This window comes from Tachyglossus aculeatus, chromosome 20 (genome assembly GCF_015852505.1).
Source record: "Tachyglossus aculeatus isolate mTacAcu1 chromosome 20, mTacAcu1.pri, whole genome shotgun sequence".
NCBI lineage: Eukaryota > Metazoa > Chordata > Mammalia > Monotremata > Tachyglossidae > Tachyglossus > Tachyglossus aculeatus.
In genome coordinates, this window is record NC_052085.1 from 23,050,771 (window position 1) to 23,072,337 (window position 21,567).

Genomic DNA, 21,567 nt, shown 5'->3' on the forward strand with positions numbered 1-21,567 from the left:
ACGCCACTTTCCAAGATTTGAGGTTTTGCATTCTCCTTTCTAAGGGTATTTCAAGGAAAGTCAAGATTTCAACAATTTCAAAATAATAGCCCGGAAGATGATTGGATTTGGTTTGAGCTTCCTGGAGACGCCTTTTTGGGGATAGGTTTGTAAGGCAGTGAGATAAAAAAAAAAACCTTTAAAAATTCTCCAGAGCAAATAAAAATGATACCTTTGCTAAAACGTAACAACTGGGACTGGTCAAATTTGGATTGGGAGAAAAAAACAAAACCTCTATACAAGCAGATGTGAACCATCCAAAGAGAGAACTAACTCTCAGGTTTGAAAGGTTCATTAGTTGAGGCCAAATCACAAAGTCCTCCTCCCTGTAACAAAGTAACACCAGCAGGCCCGTTAGCCTGGGACTGTGTCTGCTTTGACTGAATTCTATCTACCTCAGGGCTTAGCATGGCACTCTGCACATAGGAAGCACCTATTACCACAATTATTATCATTATATTATAATTATCAGGGCCACTGTCCTCCTACCTGTTAGTCTGAAGTGAGTGTGAGGGCCATTGATGTATGACAACTCAGATTATTATTACTATTGATGATGATAATAATAATACTATATTTGTATGTGTTCCAAGCACTGTACTAGATACAAGATAATCATGTTGGACACAGTCCCTGTCCCAAATGGAGAAGCAGTGTGGCTCAGTGGAAAGAGCGTGGGCTTCTGAGTCAGTGGTCATGGGTTCTAATTCCAGCTCCGCCACTTGTCAGCTGTGTGACTTTGGGCAAGTCACTTAACTTCTCTGTGTCTCCGTTACCTCATCTGGAAAATGGGGATTAAGACTGTGAGCCCCATATGGGACAACCTGATTACCTTGTATCTCCCCCAGTGCTTAGAACAGTGCTTGGCACACAGTAAGTGCTTAACAAATACCAAAATTATTAAATGGAGCTCTCAGTCTTAAGGAGGAGGGAAAAAGTGTAAAGTGCACAGACCTGGGGAGTCTAAGTACTGGGTTCTAATCCCGATCTGCCACTTGTCTGCTCTGGGACTTTGGGCAAATCAGTGAAATTCAGCTCCATTATCTGTAAAATGGGAATTAAATCTTATTCTCTCCTCCTTAGCCTGTGGGCTCTTTGTGGGACAGGAACTGTGTCCAACCTGGTGATCCTGAATCAGCCCCAGCACTTAGTACAGTGCTTGTCACATGGTAAGCATTTAATGAGCACAACAGTAATAATGATAATAACACCAGGTATTAAAACCTGTCCTATTTGAAACCCAGGGAAGCCAAATTGAAATATCAGCTGATTACATCAGAAGAATCCCAAGACACTCAAAACAGCGTATGAAAGAATTGTGCTGAGGTCAACCACAGAAATGTTTTGTTGCTTTTTTTTTGTTCATTTGTTCTTCTTCAGGCTCATTTCCCCTGGGAAAATACTATTGAGGAAATACTAAATAAAGACAATTGATTGAATAATCATTATGCTTAATTTTGGCATCACCATCATCATAATAATTGTGGTATTTGGAAAGTGCATACTATATGCCAGGCACGGTACTAAGCGCTGGGATAGACACAAGATAATCGAGCTCCAGTCCTACATAAAGCTCAGTCTTAAATCCCCATTTTACAGATGAGGTAACTGAGGCACAGTGAAGTGATTTGCCCAAAGTCACACAGCAGATAAGTGACAGGGCTGGGATTGGAACCCAGTCCCTTCCGACTTCCAGGCCCGTGCTCTATATCCTAGACCACACTACTTCTCTACTAAAGAAGTGAGGACAGAGTGTCTGCTGTAGTCGAGACATTCTCTTCCATGACCAGAGACTGAACCTGTGTTTCACAGCATGTTCCTTTATACACAGGGAAACAGAGCAAGGGAGTGTGGATGGCTCAGCACAAACCATCACCACTACTGCAAAACAAGTCAAGCATGTGCCTTGCTGGGGGTAAGAAATACCTGAGAAGCAGCGTGGCCTAGTAGAAAGAGCCCAGACTTGGGAGTTAGTAGTCCTGGGTTCTAACCCTGGCTTCACCACTTGCCTGCTGTGTGACGTTGGGCAAGTCACTTCACTTCTCGGTGCTTCTGTTTCCTCATCTGTAAACTGGAGATCAAATGCCCGTTGTCCTTCCCTGCTTGACTGTGAGCATCATGTGGGTCAGGGACTGTCTCCAATCTGATTAACTTGTAACAACCCTAGTGTTTAGCACACATGTACTAAGTGCTTAAATCCCATTACTACATCATTTCTTTGAACCACTGGCATCTGAGCAATGATCACCCAATGCCAAAAGCCAGAAAAGGTGCCATCACTTATTTTCATGGACAAACTGTTCCCTTGTGCCAGAGAACCTCTCTCAAAGTTAATTCCCCCTCATAGATTTGGCCTTTTTGTTGGCAGTATCTTCTCATCACAGGAACGAAGCAGCTTGGCCCAGTGGATACAGCATGGTTTGGGAGTCAGAGGGCCTGGGTTCTAATCCCAGCTCTGCCACTTGTGTGCTGTGTGACCTTGGACAAGTCACTTAACTTCTCTGTGACTCAGCTGCCACATCTGCAAAATGGGGATCAAGACTGTGATCCCTATCTGGGGCTGTGTCCATCACGATTATCTTGTACCTATCCCACCACTTAGTACAGTGTCTGGCACATAGTAGGCACTTAAATTCCATATAGAAAAAGACGGAAAAAAAAGAGACAACCTACAGTAGCAAGAAGAGGAGCACAGACGTTTAAAATAAATCAATACTAAAAAAAAAAATTAGACACTGCATGGGTTTCCACCTTCCTAACCTAATTCAAGGACCCAAAGCAACTGTAAATACTTTTTATCAAATGGTCAAAACAAGGGTGATGATTTTTAAGCACAAAGTATATATTTATACCACATAAACAAATGAAAAAAAAGTATTACATAAGGAAAAAATAATGTAACAGAATTTACGTAGGTACCTAACATACTGGCATGCTTTTTCATCTAAAACAACAAAAAGGTAACATTGGTACTATATATATATATTTGACAAGTGTGCATTTAAGAATTCTCTAATATAAAACATTAAAAATGTGGAGAGTAATTTTTCAGGATATAGAAAAGTCAATAGTTTATAGACAGGCAGACCCACTATTCATATAAAAACATGCTTGCAAAGTGAAAATTCATATTAGTACTAACTTCCCAGATGTGCAAAAGCTATTAACTTAATCACTTTGAAATTGTCTTTTTTTTTTAAATTGCATTGCTTGAGCTCCAACACTGATTGGTACAATTTTTTAAAAACTGTCCGATTTACTGTTACTCCAACATGCTCCCATAGTTCACTCTGAATTAAAACTAATTTAAAAATGTGGAAAATCTGATTCTTAAGTAACACCACCATAACAGAATTGCATTTTTAAAATGGCACTTCCATCTTTTAGCTACTTCATCAGATGGCGCTTCTGAAGATCGGCAACGACAAATCAGTTTGCACCAACAATCACTGAGCTTTCTACGGAGCTTATCCTGCCTACTCAGAGGACAGAAGAGACAAGGAGGGATACATGTTGGGGGAAAAAAACTGCTTTAAAAATCGGTTTACTGTTGAATCAATTCAGAAATACCTGGTTACAGTCAGAACTTACATCAACGCTACCCAATACGACCAAAAAAAGCAGTTTGGCGTTTTTACATATATATAATGAAAACACAAATCAAGACAACAGGCTGGGCCTCGAACCCTCCCCAAAAGGAGCAATTCTCTATACTCATTCCCACCCCTCGTTTTAGCATGTCAGGCATCTGAGATCACTGCACAGTGCCACAACAGTGACGCAGAACTGGTGAAGCGAATGTCGAAGGGAAACAGCTCTTGTTGGGTGGCTTTGTTTCAAATTCCTTAAGGTTATCAACAGTGGGATCGTTTCGTACATTTAGCCACCATGCTGGACACGGCAAAAAGGTCTTTCAGGAGGAGCAGGAAGTTTCTAAAATCTCCATCAAAATCCCACTAAAACCTTATAGCCTCCCAAATCTTGTGTGCCGTTGTTCACCGGGAGGTGTAGTTTTGTGTCTTCTTTACAGGAGTAGCTTTGATCTTCCTCACTCTTTAAAGAAAAAAATGCTGAACCATCCACTTGCTATCCTGTCTAAAAGATTCAGGGAGATGCACAGGGAATATTCCACCCAAACGCCATCTCTCTGCTGCATTTTTTTTCCTCTGAAGAATGACTAAAGTCAACCGTTTCGAATGCCTACCCGCTGTTACCTACAGCTGGTTATCTACAACCCAGTGACTGAGTCGTTGGAGCAATGGAAGTACTGAATGGAAGTCCTGAATACAACACTTGCCGTTTTCACTTCTGCACTCCTAGAACGAAAGGGTCAAACGGCATAGAATCTGAATTGTACAAAAAAGGAAAAACATCGTCTCGAGAGGAGACACTGCATACCAAGTTTTGGCCAGGAAACTGTGTCTATGGCTAAGTTCTAAACCCTTGAAAATAAGGGGTTTTCATGGAAACATTGACAGACCTTTAATTATAGAGGTGCTGGCTGGTGCCACTATAATTCATAAAAAATAATATTTCATAGCTTATACTGAAAAGTTGATTCATGCTCGTTTTGTTCATTTAAAAATACTCTTTGGAAACTGTCATAATTCCCGTAGACGGACTAGTGTCATAGCTCTTCCCGCAAAAATAAAAGTATAATCGCGCTTATCTCTATCCCGGTACTAAATTCAACTACCGATATACAATTCATTACCTGATCATTTCACCAGCTAACCATATTTTCATAGTCTTTCTACACACTACCTCAGGGCTAATTTCTCAGCACACAGAACTACACAGAACTAGGGACAACTGTATGCTTCGAATGTACGTAGATGGTCCTGAAAAGGTTTGTCGCTCTTAACTTTCTGCACCTTCGTTAAAGGCGTGTAGGTTAAAGTCTAGGATTTCCTTTCAAAAGCTACATTTAAGGGAAAGCTTTTAATCAAGTTTTCTCCTGTCACTGACTATCTATTCACTGATTTGATCCAGACTAAAAACTAGTTCTTGGGAGGTTTTCTCTCTTTTTTTTAATTAAAAAAGCTACTTTCAAATTCTTCTTCATGTCCAACAGGTGATATTTACTGTGCGTTCCCAGGCACCCCTGGGAATGCACTTCTGGATTGCTTCCAACCTGATTCAAACTTCGCATTTTTGCAATAGGCATGAAAAACAAACCGCTGGTCACGTGTTCTAAAGTATACATTCAAATCTACCATTTAAAAATAAATTGAAAAGTTACAGGAAAAAACATATAAAACTATATATTCAGCTATCAGGCTATATTAGACATATAATAGGTGTATTAAAAAAAAGAGCAGACCATCAAGATTTAAATAAGACCGTGAAACCAGAAAAATCTAGATTTCACAATAAAGAGAACACCTACAGTAACCCTCCCAAACTACAACCATTGCTACGTTCACTAATAGGATCAATTCTCTACTTTCCCACAGACGATAATGAAGGCCCGAGCACGTGGCGATAATTTGTGTTCAATTTTCTGTGGAAACTGCCTCACATCTTGCAATCCCTTCAAATAAGATCAGGAGCCCTTAGTGACTAATGAGAGCATTAGAAGTGGCACACACTTAACGTCAAACAAAATCTTCAGTCTTGGTTTGATCTGCATCTCCAAATCAGTATTGAGTTCTTTTGATCAGATACATCATTTTTGGCTTGTCAGACCAGAAAGTCGTGTTCTTCCTCTCGCCACAGGCAGCTGAAGAGACCACGAGTTGAACGCACTACAAGTTGGGACACGTAAAAGTGAACTCACCAGCCCGTGTGTTTCGTTCAGATGATCTACGCACACATAATTGGACAAAAGGAATGACATCCATCATTCAAAAGGGCTCGCCACCCCCTCCGTCCTCCCACCCACTTCCAGCCCACCGAATGAACAGTAGTTGCAACGGCAAACAGAACTAAAGATCGAGACCAAGTTGATGAGTCTTCAGGGTCGACTGGGAAAGAGGTCAGCAATACAGAACAGCAGCATGACAAGGAAGAGCAAAAATATTGGATGAATCTTGGTGGATATTTGTTCATTTCTCTCTCGACACAAGCTGGAAGTCTGCCCCAGTGGCTTGTTTGAGACCTCAGGAAGAGAGGACATATCTCCTTAGATCCTTCACAGATTGAGAATGCAGTCTCCCCGAGGCCTCTATAACCATGTGAGAAAGCTCTCTTTATCTAGCTTGGTGGCTGCCAGCACAGACTCCATGTCATTAAGGATGTCAGAACTCAGAGCCTCCTGCAGACTTGGCATGAGTTCTTCTCCTTCTATGTTCATCCCATCGCCTTCCAGGGTCCCCAGGTCCACGTTCGTTCCCGGAATGGCTTCCAGGTAGTCTGGGAAACGGTTCTGTTGGGAGGGCATGTTGCTTTGGCCGATGCTATCACCTGGTTGGGATCGAGAGGAAAAAAAGCAAAAAAGAAACACAGGAAAGGCCTTACTGAGTAGATGTCATGACTGGATATGCAACTGCAACAAACAAACCCTCTGGGTTCACCTAAATTTTGGGCCCAAATTTTCTCTCGTTGGCGACGCGGATCAGACTAATTTGTGGGTGTTTGGGTAGCGGGGGGTTTGGGGCAGCACAATAATGATTAAAATAATAATGATGTCTGTGGTACTTGTTAAGTGCTTACTGTGTGCCAGGCACCATAATAAGTGCTAGAAGAGATACAGGATAATCAGGTTGGACACGGAGCCTGTCCCAAAGCCGGCTCGCAGTTTAAACAGAAGGGAAAACAGGCATTGACACCCCATTTTATGGATGAGGTAACAGGCACAGAGAAGTGACTTGCCCAAGGTCACGCAACAGGCACAGGGCAGAGCCAGGATGAGAATCCAGGTCTTCTGACTCTCAGGCCTGTGGCCTTTCTACTAGGCAACTCTGAATAACTGAATTCCACAAGATAACCCCAGCCTCATGGAGCCAATTTGTTTCGGTAGCTTTCCCCTACCAAAACAACTATGCAAACTGACCGGTCAGAGTTTCACCTCTTCTCCTCACCCACGCTCTAGCACAGGGACAAATGAACAGCGGAATGACCCCCTTCTCCCAATCCCTTCTGCGTCATCCTGATTGCTTACTTTATTCACCCCTACTTTGGCCCCAATTTACATATCAGCAATTTATTTATTTATTTATTTATAATGTCTGCCTCCTTCTCTAGATTGTAAGTGCATTGTGGGGAGGGAGTGTGTCTACCGACTCTGTTATATCGTTATGGTGTACTTTCCCAAGCACTTAGTACAGTGCTCTGCAAACAGAACGTGCTGAGTAAATCCAAGCGATTGTGGCAGCAGGGGAGAGAAGGACAATTAGCTCCAGAAAATTCCAGAACGGACTGGATCAACCTCTTCATAGTGTTTTACAAACATTAAGCCCTCAATAAATACTGCAACTTGATTGGCCACAAAGTAACTTGACCCCAAGTTGTGCTGAGCAGTAAATGTATGTCCCTGATGTCTCCCAAGAGCCTGCAATTATTCCAGCCTCCCTGCCCAGCCCTTGACCTAGATTTTTTCCTATCCCAATTCACTGAAACTACCCCAGTGCTTAGTACAGTGTCTGGTACGTAGTAAGCACTTAAATACCATGCCCTCTAGAAGGGTGGTAAAAGAATAATAATAATGATGGCATTTGCTAAGCATTTACTATGTGCAAAGCACTAATGCACAACCCTGCCCCCTAAAAAAGCCAGCGGGCACAAGGCAGGGATCATTTTACAACCTTATTTTTACCATATAACCTCTAATGCTAACCTTCTCACTGTGCCTCCATCTCATCTATGTTGCCGCCAACCTCTCGCCCACGTCCGCCTCTGGCCTGGAATGCCCTCCTACTTCGTATCTGACAGACAATAACCCTCCCCACCTTCAAAGCCTTACAGAAGGCATATTTCCTCCAAGAAGTCTTCCCTGACTAGGCCTTCATTTCCTCTTTTCTCTTTCACCCTTGTTTTTGGGATTTGCACCCTTTAGTCACCCCTCCCTCAGCCCCTTAGGACTTATGTATCCATAATTCATTTATATTAATGTCTGTACCCTACTCCCGACTGTAAACTCATTGTGGGCAAAGAATGTGTCTACCAACTCTATTATACTTTCATTCATTCATTCAATCGTATTTATTGAGCGCTTACTGTGTGCACAGCACTGTACTAAGCGCTTGGGAAGTACAAGTTGGCAACATATAGAGACGGTCCCTACCCACTAGTGGGCTCACAGTCTAAAAGACTGTACTCAGTGCTCTGCACAGAGTAAGCGCTCAGTAAATACCACTGATCAAAGACACTACTTCACTTAAAGTAAGCTTTTGTTTCCATTTTTTAAAGTTTTTTGGTGCCCTCAAAAAGTTTTGCCTAGGAACACACAAAACATTACTAGTTTCTCAAAGTGCTTTAAGTGGTTGGTGAACTTTAGAACGGAGGGAAAAATTAGGCTGCAGCAGAGTAGCATTTCTAGGCCAAATCATACGTGGCGAGAAGTAGGGCAGAAATCCTCACAATTCGAATCCCATTTCTTCCAGGAACTGATGCTAAGGCTGGCTGTGAGAACACGCTTTGGCCAAGGGAAGGTGGGAGGCGCGCAGGGGAGAGGGGCACCGAACTAAGGCCCACAAAAAGGAAACCAACCTGTATCCATTTCGTCAACACTGTTCAGGAAGTCATCTGGGGTTCTGGGAACACTGTAACTGCTCATGCTCAGCCCGCTATCTGTGCTTTCATCTCTGGAGTGATAGGTGCCACTAGGACGACAGATGGGTGGGGGGGGATGAGCTGACACAGGATGTTTGAAGATGACTCCTGACACTGAGCAAGAATCAATGTTCTTAACGTTGAAATAATAATTGTGATACTTGTTAAGTGCTTACTATGTGCCAGGCACCATACTAACCGCTGGGGTGGATCCAAGCAAATAGTGTTGAACACAGTCCCTGTCCCATGTGGGGCTCACAGTTTCAATTCCCATTTTAATAATAATAATAATGATCATAATTGCGGTATTTGTTAAGCACTTACTATGGGCCAGGCACTGTAGTAAGTGCTGGGGTGGATACAAGCAAATCAATTGGATACAGTGCCTGTCCCAAGTGGAGCTCATGGTCTCAATACCCATTTTACAGATAACTGAGGCACAGAGAAGTGAAGTGACTTGCCAAGGTCACACAGCAAACAAGTGGCCTTGGGACCCCCCCCCCCCCCCAGCCTTACACCCCCCCCACCCCCACCCCATCCCAGGCATAGCCAATGTGCTCTGAGGTGAAATAAATTAATCCTATTTGAAGCTGACTGCTTCAGGTAGCCTGGGGGTCTCCGCCATCTGAGCCCAGCTGCAGTGGGGAATGGGGGTCCCAATTTCCCATTTGATCATTCCCCCAAAGGACAGACCCAGAGATCAGTAACAGCATCTAGAAGAGCCAGCTCCCCAGGCCACGAAGCACCCCATTGTTGACGCTGCTAAGCCAAAAGATCCTGGCAAGCCTCCCAGGTCTGCCCTCCACGGTAGATGTCCGGACAGCTAAGAGGAGGCGGGGCAGATGGAGAGATCAAGGGGTTGGGGGCCCAGGTGGGAGGGCCGACCGACAGGTCTGCACTTGACTTCTGCTGCATGCCTAGCCTAGCCCTGGTGCTAATGAAAAACTAACCTAAATAAACAGCTATGGATGCGTTTTGGACAGGGCTGGGGCAAATGAGTCACTGCCCCAGGGTGATCAGTGAACCTAATCTCTTGTTGGCGCTGTGAAAGAACGGGAAACAGGAGAAGCTTCTCAGTTAAAATGGACGGCAAGAGTCGGGGGCCAGACACACACATAACCCACCGTGTTCTTTAGAGAGAAATGACGTTCAAAGAAAGGGGGCTTTTTTTTTTAAGCATTAAATCTAAATGTTTTTCCAGAAATTTACACAGGACAGTAGTGAGGACTCGTGTAAAAACCTGGTATCATGAGGCAAATGTATGGATCTGTAAATTAGATGCCCTCTGACCAAAGCACTTTGAAATCAACTAATGGAAAATTCAAGTCAACAAAAGTAGTAAGATCCCTAATGGTTTCATAAAATGCATATGGCAAGCCTTTATCTTCACCATGATCGGATGACAGTCTGTCAAAGGATCAATGGACATTAGCAGAAATCCTAAGCCTACTGCTTGAAAAATTTCTCCTTACTAGGAGGGATTTCAAGACAATTGATTACATTTTCAGGCAGTAAAAAATAGCCCACTTACAGATTAATATTTCTATTGATGATTTGAAATTCAGTAGGAGATAAACTATTGTGAGCTGGATTGCATCTCTCCTGGACCGCTGCTGGCCCAGTGATCCAATTGTCAGCGGGTCCAATCCAAGTCCCAGGATCCAAGGCCAGTCTGGATTGACCTTCAAGCAGCTATCCCCAAAGCAGGGCTTCCTAGCCCTGGGAATCCAGAGGGTTACACCTCTGACTTGCCATGATGCCTCCCGTGAGGAAGAGATGGGGGGGGAAAGAAAAGGACAGAAGGAGATACACCTTTCCACTTTGTGGTTTAAGTGCTTCTGGCAAAAAGTACATGAGTGGGGAGAGACAGAATGAGAGTAGGTGGATGAATGAGGATAGGTGCATGTTTGTGTGTGGTGTGTGAGTGTGTGTCACCACCCACACATCTGGACATACACACACACACAGTGGGTGGCTGAGTAAAGCTGTGAGCAGCTGAAAGTTAGGAAAGAATGGGAAAGAAGAATGACTAGGGAGAAGGGTGGGATGGTAGGAGGGAGTGAAGAGAGAGGGACGAAGGGAGGGAGGGAAAAAAGAAAGCACTGAGAAGTACCAGGAGGAAACAATGAACAGTAGTGGGTGAGATGATGATGATGGTATTTGTTAAGTGCTTACTATGTGCCATGCACTGTTCTAAGCACTGGGGGAGATCCAAGGTTACCAGGTTGTCCCAGGTGGGGCTCACAGTCTTAATCCCCATTTTACAGATGAGGGAACTGAGGCAGAGAGAACTGAAGTGACTTGCCCAAAGTCATCAAGCTGACAAGTGGCGGAGCTGGGATTAGAACCCACGACTTCTGACTCCCAAGCCCGGGTTCCTTCCAGTGGATAGATGGTAGGGGAGACAGAGTGGCGTGTGGTGGCATTTGAGAGTGGTAGTGGGGAAAAGAGCTGCTGAAAAGCAATGGATGGGCAGTGATTAGACATAAGGGCAGGGATATACAGTAATGAGATTAGGGCAAAGACAAAATAGCAAAGTTTGTGTTTTGGAAATGTCCATCTCTGAGGATTTTAAATACTTGATACCTAGATCTCTTTTTAGAGGTACTCCAAAATAGGAAATCAATCTTTAGGAAAAAAAAAAAAAAAACCAACAAAAAAACCCTCAAACTCCATATACTTAAAAAACACAAAACCAAAACTCGGAAGAATGAATAAACTCTGCTCAAACCTTGTTCAATAGGCTTTTGTACGCAGAGAATGCAACATGTTTCAGCCTGCAGTGGCTGTTACCACACAATACTGTGTATTTATGTAATCTACCTGAAACATTAGATTTGCGGTAACTGGGGGAAAAGCGTCCTCAGCGAGTGGGGAATTAACAAATCCTGACCCTAGTCTTAATATGTTCGGACGAAGTCCAACCCAAAACTAAATTCCTGCACTTCAGTCTGGTACTTTTGAGATGACTTGTGAAAAGCCTGAGTTAAACACGTGTGTGTAAAATTCCCAGAGAGGGGCCTCAGAGCGTAGTGTGAGGAGGGTGTTCGGGTTGCAGCTCATTTGCTCTCAGTGAAAGGCATTCACATGTTCTTTCTTGATTCTGTAAGTTTAAATAACTGTTAGTCAATAGATTGGGCCCAGGCAAACACGTTACAACTCCGAAATAAGAATCCCTTCTGCAAGTCTGAACACTTCATTTCCTCCCACAGGAGACAGTTTTTAATCCTCGGCTTTTACTGGACTTGCCATTTAAGGAGCGATTCATCTCCAGCTGGTGTTCTTGGCACACTCAAATGTTCAAAATAGACCATTGCAAGCACTCTACAGAATGAGCCTCAAAATCACGATCTTTTTCAGCTATTTGCCAGGAGGTGTTCCTACAAACCTGTTAAGAAAGGGATCAGAGCTATTTGTAGTCATTGTTCTCAGCTCCTGAGACATTCCCGGAGAAGACACTGGATTCTGAGCCCCACCATCTTGTTCCATTGTTGGCAGCTGGCTTCGGAGAGCTAATTCCTACAAAATACAAAGAACACTTCAGTGGTGAATAATCCAATACTGCAACAAGTCTTTTATACGTGTGTGTATATATATGTACATACTCATACACACATACACAATTACAATAAAAACATCAGCGTGGAAACATGGACTCAAAGCAAAAAGCTGGCTTCTCCATTTAAAGCCAAACTCAAAAAAATCTTTCTGGACCAAAGAGCTCAAAACATTAAAGATGTCTTAGCCCCTTTTAGCTCAAAACATTAAAGATTGAATTATGTTAAATTTCAGCTCACCTACCTCGCTGCTATTTCTGTATCAGTACCTTGATAGTTAACTTAATTAAGCCCGTTGTATACACATTTGATGCCTTGTAGGTTGTAGACTGGCACCCCAAAGTTCTCCAGTGGACTAAGGCAGCAAGTCTTCACTGAGTGAAGGGGTGGCGAACCTAACTTCTAAATGGGACTTTTCTTTCTCCGCCCTCTTTTGGAATTTAGTTGCCTATTTTCTGTTATCTGTCTCCCCACAGCTACTCCCACAGTGATGAACAATAAAAAATCCCCAAGGAATGCGGATGACACGAGGTTTCCCCCAAGATATCAAAGCAGCCGTGGCAATTCTGGGCTCCGTCCAGCGGGATAACCCGACTTCCACTCCGGCTCTTGTATCCCGGGCCAAAAGCCACAGATGGCACGGAGCAGGGTTTGGTTACCCGCCCCTCCCCTAGGGGTGAGGCCATCAGATTGGGTGATGGGTCAGCTGTCCCTTGTCAATATCACCTCCATTTATAAAACACAATACTTGGTAAAAAAAAATTGGGCTCTGTTAGAAAAAAAATCCGTGGTTCATGATTGACCCAAACACAACTGAATCTAGGCTAGGCCTCTACAAACCTAAAGACTTCTGCGAAATGTAGAGGTCCCTTTGATCCAAGACCCGAACATGCCCGCTAAGGCTCCCCAAAAACACTTGTCCTGTGAGCTGGCTATAACTGACCCATTCCAAGCACTTGGAGCCAATGTTGTACTCAGTGGAAAGAGCCCGGGCTTGGAAGCCAGAGGTCATGGGTTCTAATCCTGCCTCCGCCATTGTCAGCTGTGTGACTTTGGGCAGGTCACTTAACTTCTCTGGGCCTCAGTTACCTAATCTGTAAAATGGGGATTAAGACTGTGAGCCCCTCGTGGGGACAACCTGATCACCTTGCAACCCCCCCAGCGCTTAGAACAGTGCTTCGCACATAGTAAGTGCTTAAAAAATAACATTATTATTAATATTATTATCTAAGGTCTGGCCTCGCTTCTGGATTAGGACCAGCCTGCTGGGGCTTCTGGTCCTTCGGATCCTAGGAGATATCCAAGCAGGTATGCGCCTCTGGGCATGTGTAATGACTCCTGGGGCCATAATAATAATAACGATGGTATTTATTAAGCACTTACTATGTGCCAAGCACTGTTCTAAGTGCTGGAATAGATATAAGGTGTTCAGGTTGTCCCACCTGGGGCTCACAGTCTTCATCCCCATTTTACAGATGAGGGAACTGGGGCAAAGAGAAGTTAAGTGATTTGCCCAAAGTCACACAGCTGACAAGTGGCGGAGCCGGGATCAGAACCCATGACTTCCGACTCCCAATCCCGGGCTCTTTCCACTAGGCCACGCTGCTGCCATGAATGCTAGGAGACCCAAGCCCAACCCATCATTCCGACGTTGGGCTCGGGTCCAGCTAGGTTCCGATAAACATATTACATTTTAAGACTTTAATGAAGAAGCTAAGAGATACTTACACCTCCAAGTCCTACACTACTTTCAAAAATAAACACAGCGGTGGTTTGGTGTAAGATTTGGAATGGGGAATGAGCTTGGCCAGCCTAAGGTTGCTGACCGAGGGGAGATTCAATAAGATTTTGTACATCTTGTAAAAGCACAGAGACAGTTTTTAGCCATGAGAGAGGGGTCCCAAGTAATACCAGTAAGGGAACTGGTTCTAGAAGAGAGCCCGGAGGTTGAAGGGGAAGGTGTGAGGGCAAGGGGTCAGAGAAGGGAAGATGACGTTAGCAACAGAGAAAAACTGTGAATGGAAAGATCATGGATGCCATTGGTTTAATCCCAGACCAGGTGCTGGCCTATTTTGTGACCTTGGGCCAGTCACTTATCCTCTCTGTGCCTCAGTTTCATCGTCTGCAAAATGGGGCTAATACACTTGCTCTCCTTACATCTTATATATCTTGTGGGTCAGGGACTGTGTCCAGTCTGATTATCTGTGTCTACCACAGTTTTCAGTACGTCGTTGGGGCTTAATAAATACCACTGTTAGCGTTCATCAGGCGTGAATGCTGAAAGGTAGTGGATTGTTCTGGAGACACCAAAGTTATGGGCTTCTGGGACAGGGAGGGTGACGGTGTTACTGACAGAGAGGGTCAGTCAGGAGGACTGAGTTTATGAGGGAAGATGAAGTCAGTTTAGGCACTGAGTTTGAGGTGCTGGCAGATCACCCAAACAGAAAGACCACGGACAGGACTGATTTAATTCCGGCCTGGCTCCTGGCCTATTGGGTGACCTTGGGCAAGTCACTTAGCCGCTCTGTGCCTCAGTTCCATCATCTGCAAAATGGGGATAAGATACTTGCTGTCCTTATACCTCTTAGATCTCAGGGGAAGAACAACTGCAGACTGACTAGCTGGAGAAGTAGGGTAGGCAAGCAGCCAAGCTCCCTGAGAGTGTGAGTGTAAACCAATGGTGGTGGTGGGGGACCCACAACAAAGCCACAGTTAGGAGTGAGAAGGGGAAGGGGAGATGGTGAATGGAGATGATGAATGGTCAGAGAGAGAGAAGACAAATCATCCGAGTGCCGTGATGACAAAACCACGGCCTGATGGCTCTTCCAGGAGAGGGGAGTGGGGTTAGAGCCCTCTTAGAGGGCTGAAGGAGGCCAGGGAGGAATGGACAGAGCAGACTTGGCTAAAGGCTGTTGTTGGGGAGCTTGGAGAGTGTAGCCTCAGTGAAATGAAGGGGGTGAAAACCAGATGGAAATGGGTACATGGCCTGTTGGAAGAGTTCGGGCAGGAGAGTGGGCAGGGAGATGGGGTGATAGCTGGAGGGTGCTGTGGGATCCAGTGGGCTCTTAGAATGAGAGAGGCATGAGCGTGTTCAACGTCAGTGGGGGAGATAGCTTACTGAAAACTGAGAAGCAGCACGGCCTAGTGGAAAGAGCCCGGTTTTGGGAATCGGGGGACTGGGTTCTCATCCCAGCTCTGCCACTTCCTTGCTGTGTGACCTCAGGAAAGTCGCTTGAGGAAACAGAGACAAAAGAAGGTAAGTGACTTCTTGGAATGGGATCAGAGGTCTCCTCAAACCTCAATTTCTCATCTTCCTCCTAAACCTCTACCTTTTAGCTTCTCTATTATTCTCAGCAGCACCCCCCGCCAACTTCTCTGCCACTCATTCCCATAACCACAGAGTCACCTCAGACCACACTTTCATTTGGTGTTTTACATAATAGTAATAATAATAATGACATTTATTAAGCGCTACTATGTGCAAAGCAGTGTTCTAAGCGCTGGGGAGGTTACAAGGTGATCAGGTTGTCCCACGGGCGGCTCACAGTCTTAATCCCCATTTGACAGATGAGGTAACTGAGGCACGGAGCAGTTAAATGACTTGCTCAAAGTCACACAGCTGACAATTGGCAGAGCCGGCATTTGAACCCATGACTTCTGACTCCAAAGCCCGTGCTCTTCCACTGAGCCAATGCAGTCCATTCTACGTCTCACCTGTCTCACATCTTCAGTCCTTATTTTAAACCCTACAATGAACTGGCAACTGGATTACTGAAACCGCTTCAGGATACACCAACACACAAACACACGCCAGCAGGGCTCCACTTTGGTGATCCGCTTCCCAGTGCATGACGGGAGTTTGGGCTCAATGGGAATTCCTTTCCCGAAAATGCTTTCTGATGCAGACTCAAGGAAATGGCAACCGATTAGTTACGGGTAAGTGAAATGGGAAAGCCCACCTCGCATATACGTCATTGCGTATAAAAAAAAAAGAAGCTAAAAATACTTGTTTCGCGTATCGAAGTGCACGCATTTTATGAGAAATATTTGACTTCTGAAATGCAGAAACGGAAGTATGAAAACGTTTCAGCCAGATTTCCTAGACTTGATTACTTCAGAAAAATCAAGTCATTCGAAAGCTATGTCCAACTATTTCTAGCTACTTTTGGGAAAACACAATCCTAGCACACAGATATTTTTAGCACAATGTTTTAACTTTGGGTGTTACACAAAATAATCCTCCAGCTCCTTAGAGAAAGAAATAACTTTAAATATCAAATCAGCTTTTGTAGCTTTTCCAGCCACGTCCCAGGACTTTAAATGGCGATGCCAATTTGGCACGCTCCTAAAATTAGTTTCTCTTTAATTCAAAATGATATAGAAAATGTGCTTTAAAGACATTACTTATTGAAACATTGTAATTCTGAAATACTGCTGCAGAGAAACAACAGAATAGAATTTGAATGCACTTTTCAATCAAATTATAATGAGGTTTAATTAAATATTCCACTACTGTTTCCCTACATTTAAAATTTTCGAGAGTTCTTTTTTACATGTTTCTACAACCACTTCCAGAAAAATGTGAGAGACCATCTCCACAGAAGATTTAGTTTACTGCTCTGAGGGATTCTCATTACAATCCGTGGCTGGAAATACACTTATGAGCTCACTTACGTTGCAAACGCAGATCTGACTAATCTTGATTGGTCTTACAATGCTACATTTCCAGAACTTGAGGGTGAAAGCCAGAATTCATTGTTAAGAGAAGAATAAGGGAGCAGAAAGCAGCTTTAAACAAACTACAAAATAAATCCAAGTGACCGCCCAAGACTCCGCTTCATCCCCACAACTCTCTCCCATCTCCACATCCCTTCCCTGATCCTCCTCAGCTGACTCTCTCTCAAGAGGAGATCTCCCACCTACTTTAATAATCTACATCCTCTATTTGTGCCTCCGGCTCCTACTGCTCTGCTTTCGAAGATGTTCATGGATCAAAAAAACTTCTGGACCTCACCGCACCATCCAGCTATAGCCCCATTTCCTGGCTCCCATTCTGGCCCAAACTCCTTGAATGGATTGAATACACCCACTGTCTCCAACTTCCTCTCCCCTAAATCCCTTCTTGATCCCATTTTGGCCTTATTCACTCCAGGAGACTGCCCTAATGGTCACCAACAATATCCATCATGCCAAACTTCGACTCCACCAGGCACTGTACTAAGCACCGGGGTAGATACAAGCTAATCAGGTTGGACACAGTCCATGTCCCACATGGGGCTCACAATCTTAATCCCTACTTTAGAGATGAGGTAACTGAGACACAGAAGTGACTTGCCCAAGGTCACAGAATACAAGGGGCGGAGTCAGGATTAGAACCCAGATCCTTCTGAATCCCACGCCCATGCTCCATCCACTACGGCATGCTACTTCTACATTATTCCAGTTGTCATACCCTGGCTTGCTTCCCCACTGACTTCCCCGCCTCCAATCCATATTTCACTCTGTTGCCTGAAACAGTTTTCTAAAACATTGTTTTGCCCATCTCTCCCCACTTCTCCTATGTCTTCAATGTTAATCCATTCCCCTCCACATCAAGCAGAAACACCAGGCCATTGGCTTGTCTCCCATTACAAGGTAAGCTTCTTGTGGGCCAGCAATGTGTTAGTTACTTCAGTCTACATTTCCCAGGCACCTGTTCAGTACCCTACACCAACTAGGAATTCATTACATGCCGTGGCTCTAATGGCTACTAATTCAAGACTTTAGCTTTCTCCTTCCCACTTACCTAGTCTTCTCCAAGTACACCTCAGCTCACACCCTTCTCCTCTTTAGTTCACCTACTCGTTGGGCCTTGTCTTCTTCTCTCCTCCCTCCAACCTCTTCCTCACACCTTTCCCCATGTCTGAAACTCCCTCTCCAAATCCACCAGTTCGCAACTCTCCTTACCTTCAAAACCCATCAGAAATCTCATCTTTTCCAGGTTTTCCTCAGTTAATTTCTGTTCTCTCCAGATTACACCCCTCCAGCGACCACTTCACCTCAGCACCAACAGTCCACTCATGAACGTGCAACCACTGGTGGCACTTGTATATATCTTACATGCGCTGACACTTAAGCATTTACTCATATACAGTTATCTCTTTTTGCTTCCTTCTGCTCTCTGTAAAGCTATTTTGGTGTCTGCCTCCCCTGTTGGATGTAAACTCTTTGAGAGTAGAGATGCTATCTCCCAAGCACTTAGTACGGTGCTCTGCTCTGCCCATGGGTAAGCAATAAGTAAACGTTATTGATTTTTTTTCCCCATAAGCCCCCGTTACCCATTTTTTTTTTTTTGGTGGGGGTGAGAAGAATTTAGAAGGGGAGAGGTTTGAAACTCAATAGTATTATTCTTGATTCAGAGATCAGAGGAAAAAATAAATTTGGATTTTAAAATACATCCCATTTCGTGATACAACTGTGTTTCACTAAAAGTATTAACATTACCTTTTTAAAAAAGTTCTCACAATGAAACATTTTTAACATTTAACATTTTGATGACACTGTCAATCCATCTTTTCTGTCTTTATATTGACTTAGAGCACTTCTAACTGCATTAGAGCCTTTAGCAGACGTTTAAGTTGTGGTAAACATACGGCCATTTTTGGATAAAGTAGGGTAAGGGCATCAAGGACTTCTTTTGTAAGTGACTTTTTCAAATGGGACTTGTTTTATAGACTCAAAAGCCAAATTTAGACATAAAATGACTCTAAAAATACACTTCTTATAAATAGTTTGCCTACTTGCTATCGGTCTGTGTTCACAATTTTAAAAATAGAAAAGAAGGGTCAGGGATGCCTCTTTTTCAGTCATAGATTTAACTCTAAGGACGCTGAAAATTTGACTCCACAGCTGGAAAAATTACCGTAGAGTCTGAAAACATACATCTTCTTAAATCTATGATATTTAACTAATCCTTCACCTTCTCATATCAACGTTAAGAATACAGACGAGGGACGCATGTTTGAACTTTCCAAACAACTTGAGAATCCCAGTTTCCCAACAGTCTTTCCCAAATCGGGGCACAGGGATTGTAGCCGTAAGGATCCCGAAGCACTTGTAAATCTGTGTAACATTAACTTATAATTCTGGAATTTAAAGGCCTTCATTTGAAATGGTCTCCAAGCACGATCTGGAATCTCCTCGCTGCTATCATGCCTAAAAATGCTCACTTCCACTTAGTGGCGGGGTGACAGCCTCTTATTTGAGTGCCCACGACTACTTCTGGGGCTCTTTTTGGCCCACCACCACCACTGTCACCTGACTCCGGTTCTAGAGCCCAGTTAAGGAAGGGGACTGTAGAATCCCTCAGAGGTGAGCAGGGAAATATTAATGACTTTATTATTAGTATTAATTATAATGATGATAATAATAGTGGTATTTGTTAAGCTCATCGTGGAAATGTATCTGCCAACTCTGTTAAATTGTACTCTCTCAAGGGCTTAGTACAGTGCTTGGCACATAGTAAGTGCTTAATCCATTGTACTTATTGTTAAGCATTGTACTAAGCACTGGGGTAGATACAAGATAATCCCAATCTCAGTAGGAGGGAGAACAACTGCTGAATCCCATTTTCAGATGATGTAACTGAGGCTTAGAGAAGTGAAGTGACTTGCGCAGGGTCACACAGCAGAGTGGCAGAACCAGAATTAAAACCCAGGTCCTCTGACTCTCAGGCTTATACTCTTTCCCCAGGCCATGATTGCAAAAGCCCCAGGGCCTTTTACCCTGCCAAAGTGGATCTCCGGCTGATTGCTTTTCTTTATCATAAAGAAACAGTGCTTAGAACAGTGCTTTGCACATAGTAAGCACTTAACAAATGCCATTATTATTATTTTTATTATTATAAAACTTGCAACGTTTTCATTGACTGTTCACTAAGGAAGAATCATCTGATTTTCTTTGTAAATTAATAAGGATTAAAAGAAACCCAATACCCCTGATTCTTTCGAGCAAGGCTTTACTTTAACCTAGGTTGGGTAGAGTCTTGAAAAACATAACGCAGCACATGAGTAAAGCACAACCACCACAAAGTGATGTTTTCCTTGCATACTAAGTGGTTAAAAATGCCCCAAAAGTTAGAACGAGCTTTTGCCCCCATATAAAATATCCAAAGAAATTGTGCTTATGAGCCCTGTGGTGGACAGAGGGGTGAAAAGCTCAAATTCTAGATGTTGTTACTTTTTAAAAAGGTAAAATGGGGATCCTGCCTCTAAATTATTCAAGCCACTAGCAAGATGAATGACAATCTGGAGAAAAAGAAGCCAAATTCTTTGCTGTTTGCAAATCCAGAAAAACATGATTTGTTGCCAGTGGTGCAAATGTTTTCACAAGGCTCAAAACAGTAGTATCATTTTGCTTTGTTGAAGTTCCAAACATGGCCTCTCCAGTACTGGGAGTAATGGTGCAGGACAAAATCTTTACTGACACTAATATTCCAGTTTTCATCACTATTAAACCAATAAATGACTGAATTTAACTTAGATTTATTAGTCCCAATAAGGACTTGGGTTTTGCAATTTCAGAAGCCAAAGCTTACTTATAGGAACAGCTTCCATGGAGGCAGAGGCAAATTAAGAAATTATTTTTGCTATCTGGGACACCTTCTGCCAACGACTCTGGTTGTTCAGACTTTGGCCTCAAGGGGCTCTTTTTAAGTAACCGAAACCTAATGGAAGAATGGGATTAAAAAGCATTTGTATGCTTCTCTTTAAAAAAGAGACCAAAAGGTTAAGCACTGGGCTTGAAATTTGAGGACTCCCTGAGCCTGAATTTGGAGAGAGTGTAAACTCAGCTCTCTGAGACCTGCTGGGGCTTAACTGGTCACCAAAGTTGGGCCAGGCCTCAAGCCTGTGTAGAGGGGGTGAGCACTTTGAGGTCACATGAATAGCAATGCAGAGGTCTCATGGGTCAATGGATGACCAATTCCTGTTCTAGCAAAACCAGGTACAAAATACACATTGATTTTTTTTTTTTAAATGGTATTTAAGTGCTTACTATGTGCTAGGTAGTCTACTAAGCGCTGGGGGAGATACAAGCTAATCAGGTCAAATCAAGTCCTTGCATGGGGCTCGTGGGCTTAATCTGCAGAGGAAGTTACTGAGGCACAGAGACGTGAAGTGACTTGCCCAAGGTCACCCAACAGACAAGTGGCAGAACCAGGATAAGAACCCAGGTCCTTCTGACTTCCAAGCCCATGCTCTTTCCACAAGGCCACGCTGAT

The 21,567-nt window shown here is 43.6% G+C and overlaps 1 protein-coding gene across 1 annotated transcript in view; it reads right to left on the minus strand.

The window, feature by feature from the left end:
- Window positions 1-2,860: 2,860 nt before the first annotated feature.
- YAP1 (Yes1 associated transcriptional regulator) overlaps window positions 2,861-21,567 on the minus strand; it is a 105,440-nt gene continuing 86,733 nt past the window's right edge. The window contains exons 7-9 of the mRNA XM_038761734.1: window positions 12,140-12,270; window positions 8,689-8,801; window positions 2,861-6,444 (exon numbers count right to left, since the gene is read on the minus strand). Coding sequence (XP_038617662.1) covers window positions 6,206-6,444; window positions 8,689-8,801; window positions 12,140-12,270 — 483 coding nt within the window. The 3' untranslated portion in view covers window positions 2,861-6,205. The remainder of the gene's footprint in view (window positions 6,445-8,688; window positions 8,802-12,139; window positions 12,271-21,567) is intronic.